This window comes from Fulmarus glacialis, unplaced genomic scaffold (genome assembly GCF_000690835.1).
Source record: "Fulmarus glacialis isolate BGI_N327 unplaced genomic scaffold, ASM69083v1 scaffold9394, whole genome shotgun sequence".
Lineage (NCBI taxonomy): Eukaryota > Metazoa > Chordata > Aves > Procellariiformes > Procellariidae > Fulmarus > Fulmarus glacialis.
The window spans coordinates 151,181-167,310 of record NW_009212160.1 but is presented as its reverse complement, the minus strand read 5'-3'; the positions used below and the strand labels follow the sequence as shown (position 1 = coordinate 167,310).

At 35.7% G+C, this 16,130-nt stretch overlaps 1 protein-coding gene across 1 annotated transcript in view; it reads left to right on the top strand.

Annotated features, from left to right (window-relative positions):
* LOC104076770 (voltage-dependent calcium channel subunit alpha-2/delta-3) overlaps positions 1-16,130 on the top strand; it is a gene marked incomplete at both ends in the record, with an annotated part of 201,168 nt that overhangs the window by 40,799 nt on the left and 144,239 nt on the right. The window contains one exon of the mRNA XM_009577761.1: positions 3,430-3,489. Coding sequence (XP_009576056.1) covers positions 3,430-3,489 — 60 coding nt within the window. The remainder of the gene's footprint in view (positions 1-3,429; positions 3,490-16,130) is intronic.

Below are 16,130 nucleotides of genomic sequence, written 5' to 3'. Positions count from 1 at the left end.
CATTTATTTGCTACAGCGATGATTTAGAGCATGTTTATTCAAATGAAAATATATTGGCATTTGTATTAAGAGTGTCATTATAAACTATTAAGTTAAAATTGCTAATCATGCTAACGTTGAGAATCATTGCTAAATAACTGTTCAGTCATTAAAATATTTTAAAAGGGATTTTTCGCCTCAGTATAAAAATGTTGCAGTATTACATGTGGTTTTTATATTTTTGCCTCCAGAGTGTTAAGGAATTTCTTCCATCATGCTTCATCCCTTTGGGGACTTCTTTCAAAAAAAAAACAAAACAAAAAAACCAAAAAACAAACCAAAACCCAAACCAAACAAAAAAAAAAACACCAAAAAACCACCCAAAAAACCCAACAAAAAAGCCCCAAACACTTGTATACAATTTTTTCATTCTGATATCATCTGTATATATCCACTAATATGTCATTTTGTGGATTTAGGCTTACTACTAGCTTACCTTTTCTGTAGCTCTCCCAGATTTTTCACAGTCTCCATCATAATTTGAGATATTTAAAGCAAACTGGTTAAGGACTATTACATAGAAAATTCAGCATATGCTTGTGTTGTCTACATTCAGTGTACCAAAATTTTGATTTTCTTATTAGATTTATGAGGGTGAAGCGCGTAGTGTGCGTGCGTATTTGTGTCTACGTCTTCAAGGAAAAATACGTGTTGGTAAATTGTTTGCTTTTTCGTTGTTCTGTTTCCTGTAGAGAATGTTGCTGAAATGTAGGTAACTTTTTTTTTTTTTAAAGAACAAATGTAACAACTGAAATCTTAATGAATAAATCAATAAAGTATCCATCAGTACTTTTCATTTCTGAGCTGCCCTCCTTACCAGATGTTTCTACTATTACCCATCTTATGCTTCTCTAGCTATTTCTTACATGGGGGGATAAATCTTAGTTTAAATTTATTTCACTGAGACAAAAATGTAATTGAAACGCATTGGGATCAATACAAACTATATAAGAAGCCATGAATTATTTTTCTAGCCCACTAGGTGCTAATATCTAGGCACTGGTATCTCATGAACTACTAGAATAATTTTTCTTTTGGTGAGTAAGTAAATATTTCTGCACAGAAAGAAAAACATGTTTCTTTTTTCCCTGTATTCGTTTCTGCATGATGAGGTTTTTTTGACCCTTCTTTCACTTTTTTTCCTCTCAGACTCATCAGAGTTGTGATCTTTTGTATTAGATGTGCACAGAGTAGTAGTGCAACTATGGTTTCGATATAAAGGAGTACACACCTGTAGAAATACATTGAATTAGAGTAGTTATTTTATATAAAATGTCTTTTCCATACTTAAAAAATGAGGGCTAGATTTGTAAAATACCTTCAGCAGGTCACTAACATGCTGGACTTCTGAGAGCATTCAGGTGTTTAATAATCTATTTCAGTTGCTGTGAGGCTTCCCCCTCAGAATAGTTAATTTGTGCTACTTCTCTTTTTAAATTCTAAATGCAAAAAAATTGTAGGTCAAATTAATGTTTGATAACCTTTCGAATCACAAGGTCTGTTTTTACTACTATTCATACAGTACAGGAACAGTAGGAACAATTCCATAGAACTTCACTGTTTTATGTGGAATATTTTTCATGGCTTCTCCTCACGTAGCCTGTTGCGATGCATCGTTAGTTGTTGGCTTCTTTTACCACGTATGTGTATGCGGGAAGGTGAACCGGTACATTTTTCAGTTCAGTTCTGGTTTGACTTGCCCGGGGTTGGAATTTCAGTTCCAGTTTAGGTCAAAAGAGTTTGCTAAGACCAGCTGGGTTTACATGGGACAATATTTTTAAAGATGGAAACAGTCAAATGACGGGGCTGTACACACAGCGCAGGGCTCTGGGAAGGTGGACTTCATCTGCTATCTCTTGGTCTTCTGTATCAACCTAGGCATCAGTAGCGTTTCCAGTTTTTCATCAAATCTTTGAGATCTGTAACGCGGCACTAAGGAAAAAGGTATGAAAAACCCTCCCACTGGGGTCTGCAGGGAAGATGCAGAAGCCCAAGAGAGAATGGAGGATTTAGTGAGGCTTGTGCTCACCCATGGGTAAGCGATGCGATGAGACAGAGATGTGGAAGGAAAGGCTGTGACGTGCTCGGTGAACACAAATGCTCCCTGTAACCCACAAGGCTCTGCCTTAAACTGTCAGCTTTTGTTGAACCATTTACTCTGAATTGGCAACCAGAAATATTTTTCTTGGTTCAATTTCCATTATAGTTCAAATTGTATAGCAATCAATATGAATTCTGTTTCCATTTTGATTTATATCCAAAGACTTGGATATAGAAGTGCATACAGTTCTGAAAAGGGAAGCAAAAGTGTGCACGGCTGTCCACTCTGTGTATCGTTAATAAGGCCTGTAGCTCACTTGCTTCATGATACAAAATATTTGAAAATATACATGTGTACCAGTGTCTGATAGATCAAAGAAAATATAAATAATATATTGAATATTCTGTGACAGATCATTCTTTGATTAATTTTGGGTTGTACATATATGAATGTTCAGGTAGATTAAATAAAAACCAGAAGGAGTTACTTCTGTAGTTAAAATATTGAGAACTATAAGCAACCCTGAATAAAACCTTAGAAAGGATATAATGTCTTTCCACAAGAGAATATCTGCAGCAAACCCCTATATGAATTATATTTTTCAGGTAGCTGTGCTTTAGTGCAACTCCTTTTTTCCTTCAGATGATAGTTGTAAGGAACAATAACTACTACAGGGAGTTCTGAATATTATTAAGAGGAAAAAATACTACTGAATTGCTGTCATTCAGTAAATATTACTTCTGTAATAGCGGAAAAATCTTCTTGTGATTATGTACCATGTTAAGGTAGTATGCACAACACTTCAAATCTGCTAAGTAAACAAACCTAATCTCTATTTTTCTAATCTTTTCTATTTGATGTGTTATTTAGAAATTCCTTTCTATTTCAGTTGCTTGCAATCAAGTGCATTAGTAGGAAATACCTCCTATTTTAATTTTAAGAAAGATTTAAAAAAGGCTCCTATGTGCAAAATAAGGCCCAGCGTGAAAGCAACTTTTATTTTATGTTCTTTCGAAAATCAGTATTGGAATGGGAGCTGCAGGGTGCTGAGCACTAGTGGAATTATTTTTTTTTTTCTAATTTGTTTATTAGTAGTTGAGCTGTTTTGAGAGTTTTGTATCACCAATCATGGATGCTGAGGGTTTAAAAAACTTGATCTTTTTTTGTTTTGTTTTGTTTTTTTAATTTGGATCATTTATTTCTATTCTATGAAGTATCATAGCAGGTATCATGTGGTGACAATGAATTACACAATTCTCAAACAATCCCTGTTGTTATACTGGAAGAAACACTTGGATTTAAAATTGTTATCTATTATTTCAAAAATACATGTTGTTTTCTTTTTTCAGCGTCTCGTTGAAGCTGCAGAAGATGCTTACCTGAAACATGAGTTTGATGCTGACTTACAGGTAATTAATAATTATTTTCTTAAATATTTATCATCAGAGTATACTATAACAGTTTATACAATAGCTTACTTGAAGAACTGCTGTAGAAAGCCAAGCATGTGAGTAATAGAAGGATGCTGATTACAGAAAACAGAATTAATGAAGGCTGGCTCAGTATTTGGCAGGTTACGCATTTACTGTTTGTGTGTTGGGAGACCAAGCAGGTGGATTTTACTCTTTTAGAGATTTCATTTAAATTCCCTGCATGTCTGCTTAGGTCAAGATTTTTAAACACAGTAATTAGCAGCATGTTTCATCGTTGCAGCGTACTGGCAAGGAATTGTTCTGTAGAGAGTTGAATTTGCAGCAGGGGTGGGACCCACGGGGATGGGATTAGTATGACCTTGATTTGTGCAAATGGTTTGCGTTTGGATCTGACTCTAGAGCAGACAACATTTTTTTTCTCTTACGTAGAAGCCCTTAGAGCCGTACCATTATTGTCTCAAAATGTTGCCTTTAGGAATGACACGGGAGGGAGAAGCACTGTGGCAGCTCACAGATAAAAATGTTTGAAAGAAAAACCTTTGCTTAAATAAGACACATAATTAAAGAAACAGGTTAATTTAGAAACCAAGTAATCTAAGCTAAAATGGAAAGTTTAATAGAAAGTGTTACTCAATACTTAAATGCGTAAATACCTCCTTACCTTTAATTAATTCCTATATCCTTGGTTTCTTGAATGTCATGTAAGGTGGAGTTTTGTTTACTTTGTCTCTAGCTATCTAGATTTAATTTTAAAACCTTCTGTGAATATTTGCCATACGTCCATTTAAATTTTGAGCTTAAGCATTAAGGGAAACAGAGACTTTCCGTAGACTTTTTCCCATACATGTATCTAAGAAATATACAGATCTGTAACTTCTATTTTCAGATTTTACCATGGTTACTTCCAGTAATCACAGAACATTTTATTTTAATGAAAATATGATGCAAATTGCTGTTTTCTGTGCAGAAAGGAAAAAAAACCCAGAGTGAACTTTTCAGAGCTAAGAATAAAAAATTGAATTTAGAAGGCTGTGATCCTGAGATCTGCCAGCCCATGTTGGAGTAAGGATAAAATGAGCTCCTTGAAAGTGATAATTCATATTATTGTTGTATTCAGTGAATGCTGGCTTCTGTATTCAAATGCTTTAGAGTTCTGTTACATTCCAGCCTTGCAGAGGTGTGCTGCATTTTATTTTTTTTAACTTTAAGCCTTGGAGAAATAGGACCTATTGTCTGAATAAATCAGAAATACACTTTATAGAAGATTTTTTAGAGGTCTACGATAAGTGCTTCTTCACTGCAGGATAGTTCTCACTTTGACAAAGTCCTTCATTTGCTGAGGCTCTGAAGATATTAACACTTTCAGGAAGCCAGTTAAAAGCCATTTGTGTCAGCAGCATTAACAGGACAATCAAATCTTTGTTTGTCAGAGCTCTGTTGTTTATTACTATCACGGTCCATTAAAGCTAATCAATTGTTAATCTTGGTTTCAGCGACCCCCTTGCAGCCCTTGCTGGGTGATTGTTGTTCTTTATCAAAAATCCCATAATACCATCTGCTCAATATAAAATAATGGCCAGAATGATTTGATAGTGTACATTCAAGTGGAGGGGGACAGAAGGCTTATATAATATACAGTGTATATAATTCTGCTATCAAAGAGGAATTTTTTGGCATTTGTATTGCCTTGGCCGATGTGTGGAAGACAGGATTAAATGCTTTGAATTAGTGGTATGTGATACAGCACCAGTCTGCGCTCTTTGTGCTCAGATATTCTGGAAATTCAGAAAGCACATAAAGAAAGTGCTTTTGTGTTTTTTATTGGTCCAATGTCACCTTCTATGTCTTGAGGACAGTATAGATAATATTGTGTCAGTACATAAAAATGATATAGGGGAGAAATAAAATTATATTAATATTTTTATTGACGGTGAAAAAACAGCAATTTTAAAAAAAAAATAACTGGAAGAGTTCATCTTTTAGACTGCTGGTATTCTCTTCAGCAATGCTGAAACCATATTATTTGGTTAGGCTAGACCTGATCCCTTCTGGGCGTTTTTCTTAGTAACATTATTAGTTTCGTCCTTAGTAATTCCATAGGTATTCTAATCAATATACTGTAATGCAGTATAATGGTCTAAGCACTCAACTATCTATCCCTGGACTGAATCTATTGGCACCACCAATAAACCCCTTGTAGTTATAAACATAAATAAAATTCCCAGTGAATTGAAAGAAATAAATCAAAATGGGTGAAATGTTTGATGTTTAACTCATCAACATTATATATTGCATGTTTAAGTAATGGCCAAACTAAGAATCGGTGAGAACTGACTTTAAAGGTTTACCCTGCAGTATTTGGGCTTTGGGAGATTCTTTCTTCTGTTAGGGATGTGAACCAAGAGCTGCAGTTTTAGCAAGTTAGAGGAAATGACCACCTAAATGTTACTTGTACTTGAACCTTTAACCCAATCCAGCCTTTTCTCACCTGGTGGGTATGGTTTCAAGTTATTCTGTGTTGTTAAAGACTCTTTTCAAATTGTTGCTAAGTGAAATTACTATCTTTAATCATGCCTAATAATGTATTTGAGGATATAAGATAAATTACCGTTTGTATTGCTACAGCAAGTTGCCTTGTCACAATATTTCTGTAGTCTTAAAGGATCGCTCATTTTGCTTTATACAGGACACTCTCTCTGTGCTTGTTCAAATTGAAGTAATTCCTCCTTATTTTGTGGCTTTAACACAATGAAAAAAACAATATAGGGGCCAACTGCCAAGCACAGACCCAGCAAGAGTATTGGATGTTACAGGTTTTGAAGTGATTCTACAACCATCTTTTAGTTTTGTTGACTTAATTGTTTGCCAGAGAAAAATTTTTGGGAAAAGATTAAAAAGATTGCCCCTTCTGTTAGGGGGCAATCTATTAAAAAGAAATTTGAAATAATTTGTAATCATTGTTGTTAACTGAAATTTGGCCTCCTGATCATTTACTTCCTTTGTGCTTGGGTATGTGTTTCCTAAGATATAAACTGCCTTGTTATGAATCACAGAAACACTGTGGTGGAGTTTGTGTTCAGACCCCTGGAAGAGGCTCTGAAGTGGAAAACTCTTCCCTGGAGCTGTCATATACCTAAGAATTTGTATATCGGCATATGCAGCCGATACAACCACATAGGTTTAGAGGCTTTCTCCTCCCACCACATTTCCTCAAACCACTAGAAACTGGACAGGTTTTGTTGTGTAAAAACACACCGATGTGATACCCAGCTGCTCTTCTTATGCAGTTACTAGCGAGGTGGTAAAGCACGCTTAAACTGCAGTCATGTGGTCTCTGTTGGCACCTGAGTTCTCTATGATATCGTACTATTTATGTGATTGTATCTGAGCTCTTAGGGTAGAAATGCATAGAGTATTGTTACCATCTGAACAGAGTGAGGGCAAGATCTATTACAGTGTTGCATTATTTCTGGTTTTCGGTAATCTCAGGGTGCTCAGCAGTGGAACTGATGCTGGAGTTCTCAATGGAGCAGTAAAAGTAACTTGCACTTCGTTTCTTACAAACTTTAAAAAAAAAAATAATTTTAGGATCAAGAAAGATTTATAATGCTTGGTTCCTACCCAGTTTTCATACCTCTGACTCCAGTGACAGGAAGAAGTCATACAAAACTTCGTTATGACTACTGGTTCATTTGCTGAGCGGTTTCATTATACACACACATTTGCAGGGTAGTTCTTTTATTTTCTGTGTGTTAATTAAGTTCATTAGTTCACTCACCTTGTATTCCAGCTGAGTTTTCTCTGCGTGTGTATGATGTGATAATAAAAAAGAAAGGTTATTTCTTTTTAATAGAATCAAGGCTACTGCTTAGTTGATGTCACCTGAATTACTAGATGTTTTCATGTTGGATTGTTGTAGTTTCACTTTCTATGTAAGATAGGAGAGGTTCAAGTGCCAATACTTTAAGATGGTTGACCTTATTCCAGTTTTATTTCACAAGACTAGAAGAGGATTAATCAAATAGTTTTTAGGAAAGGATTACTTTCTTTTAAGAATACTCTTAAAGTTAATTTAGTGGGATAAAAAAGGAATAATGGTATAAGGCTGCTTTTCATTTTCATTTTTTGTTAGATCTATAACATATGGCTGAGTCTTAAGGAAGAAGTTTTCAAACCTATACCAGAGTTAGGTACCTGTCTGCCAGATTTTGCTGGCTGTTAGCTCCTAGTTGCATTTCGTGTCCTTGACAGTCTTATCCTTACTCTTAGAGTATATATGTTGGCTATAGAAAAAGTCTTGTGAAATCAGCAGACGGATAGTTAAGGATTTTCCAGTGGTTTACACAGGTGAAAGATGTACTTTTTTTATACATATTTAATCATTTTTGAAAGTCTGTGAAAGGTGACACTTCAAATGTTTAAGGAGAAAGCACAAATAGCAAAAGAGGGCTGGGGAAGAGAATTAGGCCCATTCATAAACTCTATAGCTTCTGGGTCTAATCCTTCAACTGTTAATATTACTAGATAGTTTATTGTTTTCTTTCAAGGGGAGCTACGTGACTTTTAGTAATTTTGAAATTCAATTGCTAGATATAGAGCTTAAATATAGATATAAAAGCGTAACTTAAATTGCTGCTACTTTTTAAAAAATTCTGACCTAAATGTTTATTTAGTATAATGATACTGTGCAAAAATTTATAATGATGGATTGTTAAATGCTTAGGTATTTAATTAAAATTTAATGAAATAGATAGTAATTACATTGATATCAGTTACTGGAAAATACAAGGATAAAAGATAATTGAGAATAGCTATTCTACATAATCTTATTAAACTCTTATTATAACATGTGCATTACTTTCATGTTAGTATTTCAGAAAAGTCTGTTTGCATATTTATTTTCTCACTAATTTTGAATGAGGCACATAATAACTAGATTTACAGTCTATTGGTATTAATATTTTTCTGGCTGTTAGAATAATGGCCACAAGCTGAAGTCAGCTCTTGAAGGGTCCTGAACATCCACAATGGCAAGAGAAGTCTGTTGGACTTCAAGCACTCAGAACCAATCATTGAAATGACTTTTTGAGAAGTGCATTTAAAATAGCAGTGGAGCGTCTGAAGTTTGATGTGCTTCGTGGATTATTTATCCAAGCTGCTTCCTTTCTAAATCAGAAATCATCTTTCTGAACTCCAAGCCTGGAAACCTAATATGAGATCTGACAGCCTAAATTCCTTTTTAGGCTTTCTTTGAAATATTTTGCAGACCAAAGTGCTCTCAGCTGTATTTGAATGGGTACTGTGTACCTGTAGCTTGTAAGAGGGCACGAGGAAGAGATCCTTAACTAGCACCAATCTGAACGGTTAACTTTTCATGGCCCTGTGCAACTCTTGCAGACATAGCTAGAAACCCTGGAAACTCTATAGTTTATTCAGTTGTAAAATCTGTCTCTGGAGCTCTTTCCTGAGGTGCCTCACACCGGACCTGCTCTCAAGGGGTTCGTCTTTGTGTTCCTCTAACACTTGTGATACTGCAACAGGTTCTTCTATATGGTGATGTGCCTCCAACTGAAGGCATAATTTGGATACAGCTATGATGTAGAAATGCTGCCAGGACCTGCAGAAGTCTTGTTGTTACTGAGTTTTCTGAACAGTTCCAAGTTTTCAATACTGATCAAAAGATAAGGGAAATCAAGGAAAGAATGTAAGCATAGAATTCGGAATGTCGTTAAAAACCACCAGCAACAACAAAGCCCCAAACTCTTAAAATTTACACTGTAGTTTGAGGGCTAAGAGGAAGGAAAAAGGGAATAAAAGTATGAGCGTCTAGTGAGTTAGTGAACTGCAAGGCACAACAGGACACATTTAAATTATAAAAGCATCTGTTAGAGTCTTTATTCAGTATTAGTTTTTCCTTTGTTAATTTTCTTTTTCTTTCAGAAAATACTTCCATACGTTTTTCTGAAAGAAAAAAACGCTTCAGCTTTGCAATTCTTAGTTTAGTATTATTCTTGTTGATTTCTGTGAGCCCAAATTAAGGACTGCTCAACTGCTCTAATACCAGGACTGTGACAAATTGGCTTCCAGATTTTTAGCTCTAAGGATAAGCCCTTTCAGTGGAGAGCACTTTAGCTTGTGTCGTGGTTTAACCAGGACAGCTTGTCTGCTCTTTCCTATTTATTTATTGAGGCTGGGAATAGGAAAACTGAAATGACTATGGAACTATTGAGACATCAGTGAATTCAGATGTTACTGGTTAAGAATTCTCTAGAATTGATGCACATGTAAGGTAACCTTCAGAGGAAGACTTTCACATCGCTTTCACCCTGCATGCATGGCAGGGATTAAGTATCAGAAAGAGAGTGTACGGAGAGAGAGGGGCCGTGCGCCTCTTGGATTATTTGACTCTCCGAGCTATTACCCGTTTTCTGCCTCCGTGGTAAGTGAGCAGAAAAAGACAACAAGGTTTTATGAAGCCAGAAAAAAAAAGGGCTAGCGATATTTTAGTTCATCTTGTAGTGATGAAGGTTAACTTCTTTATTAGTTTTTTTCACTTTGGAGTTTTGTAGAATTGTTTTGAGAATTGAGGGAAATTTTTGGCTTTTTAAAACAATTATAATAAGTGGATAACTTTCTCTACTTTTCACCCTTCCACACATGTATCTTTCTAAGAATTTCTAAGTTCTCTTACTACATACAAATCAAACGTAAATTACTAGAACTGTTTTATTTTTCTGTGTGTTCATAACTTCTTGGCAAGGAGTGATTTTGATAGCTAAGCACAGAACTGCATGGAGATTAACTGTCTCAGAAGCAGAGATGCAGGAGTTGATTTTTCAGCTAATTTGTGATTTCTCTGCTGTAAATAATTGCTTGGCATTTTAGTACCATTCTGCCGTATAGAAGGGAGTCATCAGAAAAGAACGGTAATTCTCTGCCTGTTTAGTTGACTGTCTATTCTATCTACATGGGGCTCGACAGCAAAGGAACTGGCAGCTATGGTCTGAATTTGCTATTGCAAATAACATGCTCTACTTCTGAGAAAGTTTGGCATGGACTTTCAAAGATTCATTCTTCTGACTGCGGTTATAGGACTCATCCTTTTGGTACTCTTAACAGGTTAGACTCATTACAGAGCTACCAGAAGTAGCTTTCAGACAGTTCTGGATTTATTCCTGCCTACCTCTCTTATGATAGCAATCGCTATCTGAAGTGTGTGAAGTGTGTACTGAAGAACACACTATAAATTCAGTTCTACCCATCGAATATGGACACAGTGCTTTTTGCCTGGTGATATCTGCTCTAAATAATTACAGAAATCTGAAACCTAGAATTGTCAAAGAACTGTATGACTGAGCAGATAATTTTGTCTTCCTGAGATTTTTCCTTTTATATTTATTTGTCCCTTTATTGTGTTTGCTTGCTACCAGCAATAAGAAGGAAATAGCTTTCTCATCACATGAGTGTTTTCAAAATTTCAAGTTCTCCAATTAAACATTGAGATACCCCAAAGCTTTTCCTGAGCAAGAGAAACCTCTGCTTCAGAACAACTCATAATCAAATAGGTGGGGCTTTCAGTTAGGATATGAGAAGCCTGTTCAAGTTGCTTCTCTAGTGAATATTAAATTATTTATATGATTTGAAACAACTGCAGCGGAAGAGTTTGTGAGACATTCAGCTCAGAAGAGCTGATGGATGGGGCAGTCGCTTTGGATCTCAGAGGCCCTCATCTGAGTTTCTGTTCTGCTTGATTCAGAGGATGGATTTGAACTGCAGTATAAGGCTTTTGCTCTCTGGCACAATTCTGCAAAAAAGAAATGTATTTTCCAAAACTAAGAAGAGTCACAGGTCAGGTCTAACAGCAATAACAAGATGGAACAGAAAGTATTTACATACGTATAATACATATATACAGTTTTTCCTTTCCCATGCTGAAATCATTAAGTATTTCCAGGTTGCTTTTTTATGTTCTTTGTAAGCATCTTATAAGAATTAGAGACATGTTTGAAAGAAATAAAAGCTGAGATTCTTGCATATTCACATAAATTCACGGGTTAAGGTTATAAGCAAAACAGAAGTTCTCATTAAAATAGTGATAAAACGCGGTGTTTGCAACATGGAATTCTTTCTTTTATTGTTTTTGCAAGGCAATTCTTCAACTTATTCCAATAGAACAGATAAAGGAATAAGCTAGTATTGTTCAGATAAAGGGATAATGATGTACCAGAAGGAACCAGTCAAATGAAAACAGATATGTTCACTTTCAAGCGGGTGGGGGAAGAAAAAAAAAAAGAGACATTATGAAATGAACTTTTAGCAGAAAATCAATAACAATACCTAATGCTGCAGCCTTAAAATTAGATTGAAATTTGTCATATCGAGCTGGGAGTTAGTGTAAGCTTGCAAGAACTTCACTTAAGGCTTCAAAAAAATTTCCTCTCTCAAACTGCCTAGCATTCCTTCTAAAAATGCCCAAACCAGAATAGCTTCTGCCAATGTGATTGCCTTTCCACACAGCCAAAATGGTGTGTGATCCAGGCATGCCACAGTCTATAACTGAGAAGTTGATGACTTTCCCTGCATTTCAAAGCAGACTGTCGTTTGGGAAGATGAGCACCTCCTGGACGCCACGTCCACTGATCTGGGCAGGGATGGAAGAGTAGGCAGAACAAGTTAAACAAAGCAAGGGGAAACTGAGGTTTGCGAAAGGAAGACTGTGGAGGATGCAGAAGAAAGCAGAAACAGTGCAGTAAAAGGTTAGGTGTCAGAAGACTGTAAAGTGCAGGAAAGAAGGCTGGAGAAGGAGAAATAACTAAATAATGTGTAAAAGCAAAGCTGTTAAGTGTTAATATCTTTGTGTTTCAAGAGTACTGACAGTAATCTTTTTGCAAGTCTCTCTAAAACCATTACCTTTTCTTATAGTGAGGCTAAAACGGAGAAACCATTTTCAGCTACTTTTTAAAAAAAAAAGAAAAAGAAAAAAAAAGGCAAAAACCTCTTTCTTCCATCCTCTTCTGTGTCAGGTTAGGCAATTATATAAACAGTAAGAAGCTGCCTGACATAAGCTTCATTATAAAAGAAAAGAAACCTTCAGAGAGAATAAGAGTAGGTAATGTTCAAATACTATTTAAAAATGGGTTTCGGAGAAGTTTGGCAAAACAAGTATGCGCAGGGAGTGAGGGAGGAATGCTGCATAGGAGATGAGGAAAAATATCACAATGTTATTGAAAAACATTTGCTCCTTGAGATTGCCATAAACCTCAGAGAAACTCGTCTTATCATTGTCAGAGCAGACAGAGATGATGTGTTTAAAAATGTGTCTCTAGTAGATGTTTATGGGACTATCAATTTCCAATTCTAACTAACCAAGAAAGCAGCTGAAAAGAAAAGGAGAAACGACCATGCAAGATGAAGTTAGAGTTGCCAATGCTTAATATTTGTCGTATTGGTGAGAGCAAACAGGAACTTGAGATTAAAAATCACTTCACAGTGGGCAGCTGACTTGCTTGTCAAGACTTGTGGCCTAGCAATTAGTGATCATCCCTCCCTCAGGAAAAAAGAGGGCTTGTCACCTTCAGAAAACGCCAGTTAGCTTTTAACTTTTGCTGCAGAGAAGGTCAGCTACTCAGCGGCTTGAACTCTGAGCCCTGTGCCTTTTCCCTGGCTAGCAGCAGCCCTGCCCTCAGCACTGAGCACTTTCCTACTGTGGATCGGATATACTTGTACGCTCCTTTAGTCCTGTCACGATCTCGGTGAGTGTTTTAACAAAACGACTCTCCTTGATTTAAGCGATGCTGAAGGAAAGTGACAGTCCTGAGGATTTTGATCCTATCAAGATTCATTTTGAAATATGCTGCTCTGGCTTAGCTTTCCTTTATCCATGGATATTCAGTACGTATCAGACAGCACAAGGAAGAGGTGATGTACAGAGATTGTTGTTTTCTCATTTGTTAAGACTTCTACACCAAAGCTACACAGCACAGTCTATCATCAAAGCTGCGTTTGAGATATGTGTTTTGCCAGAATCACATGCTTTCTGAATTGCCTGGAAAGTATATTTTAAAGAAGCTATTTGAAACACCTATTTAATTCTGTATGTACTTGTACATATTTTGTATCTACATTTAGTTTCTGGTATGTTGAAAGGACGAGATGCTAAGGTGCTTTGAGGAGCAGGCAGTGCTGGAGTTAATGTTTGCATTTATAAGGCTCATTGGTCAATGATACTGAGCTCTCCTCCAGGAAAAAAAGATCCTTAATTCACTCTTGCAAAATTCAATGCCCTATTGTTCTCACTTTTCTGAAGTCACTGTTTATAACATTGCTCTCCTTTCCCCTCTGAGGAATAATATAATTTATTGGAGCAGTTCATTCATAGTCTATGTGATATCTATCTTTTGGGACAGAGATACCTTTTGCATGATGTACACACTGTTAGCTTCAAACTCTTCCTGTTTGCTTTATGTGAAAGGGTTTGTAATCAGGAATATTTATGCATCCTGGTACCCAATTGTGCTGTGCTTGCTGTTTTCTGCTCTTCGTAGAAAATTAAACTTTTTTTTCTTTTTGGCTCACACCTACCTGAAAAGCAAAGGATTTTAGAATATTACCCTATGGATTTATGATTACTAGGCAGATAGCCAGTAATAAGCAGTGATATCTGATACTACAGCCCAGACATTCTCTGCTTTTTTCCACCTTTTTCCTATTATCTTTAGGTTTAATAAACTATAAATGGGAGAAATAAATGGCAGACCATCTTTTCTCTTTTTGTGCTTTTTTTTTTTTTTTTGGAGGTGCTTGGTGATGAGATTAAATTAAAGGTCATATATTCTTCCAACCTGGTATTTAGGAATAGGCAAATTATTGTAAAGGGTGGAAGTAATCTAGATTTATTCATTTTTGTGGGAGAGCAGTGTTTTTGCTACACAACAATAATTTTAAATGGAAATAACAGTATTATAGATAAAGATTTAATGAATATATATGAGAAAGGCAAGATAGAAGTCACTAAGCAGTTCATAGCTTTAGATGAGATCACAGTTCTGACTTGTGTAGTATGAAAGTGAGTAAATCTTAGAAGATCATAGTGGAAATATTTCCAGGGTATTGTACATACTGCTTATTGTAGGAAAAAAGTTACTTTCTTGCCTTTGGCTTGTAAGAAGGATATTGAGTGAAACCCAGCTACATTCGTACCTTAACATTTCAACTGCATGTATTTTTCCTTTGTTTCTGAATCTCACATGATTGCTGACTACAAAATTAAAATACCAAGCTCATTATTTTAATCCTAAAATACAACTTGCTTTAGACTTATGCTTTGTCTCTAATTGTAGTGTCTGTGTGTTGAGCTTCATTAACTTGAAACAGAAGGAGCCCCTGCTTTTGTGTTGAAGTTAATTAAAGCTGGTAATCATTATTATCTGAAAATTTTCTGGGTTCAAGTAGGTTATTTTGCCTCTGCCTCTGTTTTCACGCATCGTTTCATCAATCATGTGGTTGGTCGATTCATAATATACAGGATTTGTCTGAATTCAGTGAGCTATGGGGTTGGATTTTTTATCATAGAAATACACTTGCATATTTGTTTAATAGTTAGTTGAAAGCTCTTGCTTGTGAAATAGGCACTGGTGACTTTTAAACTCAGATTTTTTGAACAAGTATTTGGAAAAATAAAGCAATTATGTTTCCATGAATAATAGGTAATAGCACAAAACACAAAAGATAGATCGATGTCAAGGGCCACAGTTAATGGCTTTCAGGTCTTTTTAATATAAAAATTGAAAATTTCAAAATGTGACAATTCTATGATGATATGTAAAAGCTTTAGACTTAGAAGTACAGCCTGCTAAGGTGTACTCTACATCTAGTACAGTTTTGACCATGACTGATAGTATGAAATAATTATGCATATTTATATGCATGTATAGTTCAGTATTTATGTTTTAATAATTTTGTTCAAAGCTCTGTCAACCTTATGTATATTGCCTGATGGGCACGTCTTTATCACTGGTTTTGTGGGTCATGCTATGGGAGATGTCCTGCTTAAAAAACAATAAACAAACAAACAAAAAGCCCAAAAAACCTCCTCTGGTGAAAGACCCATGTCTAAGGTCAGGGGTATTGCAACAAAATGCAATGGATAAGTAGATAAACAGATGAAATAAAAAATAGAGGATGTTCTTGCCTATGGGAAAAGCTTGGAAAAAGTGATGGTATGTTCGTGAAAAATCTTAGAGGCCAAGTTTAAATCAGTGTTTTGTTTGTGATTCATTAAAAAAAAGGCAACATTACAATAACAGTAATTTGATTTAATGTTACATTGTATGTGTTTCATATTTCAGTTTTAAACTAACAGCTGTATAGCTATATAGCTAAAGCTTTCGGACTATTCAATTTAGATGTAAAAACAGGACTTGAAATCTTATTCTGCGTCCAGTTAGCTTTTTGAAATGAGGAGCATGTGTTCAGAGAAATGTTACTGTAGGTCCAAAATGTGCCTATCAAAGATATTAGTGAAAGGTTTAATGGATATTCTGTGCCTGTGTGAAGCTTCTGCTGACACAGTCAGCTCAAGAGCTTTCAGCATCATACGCAAAACTGAATTTTGCAGC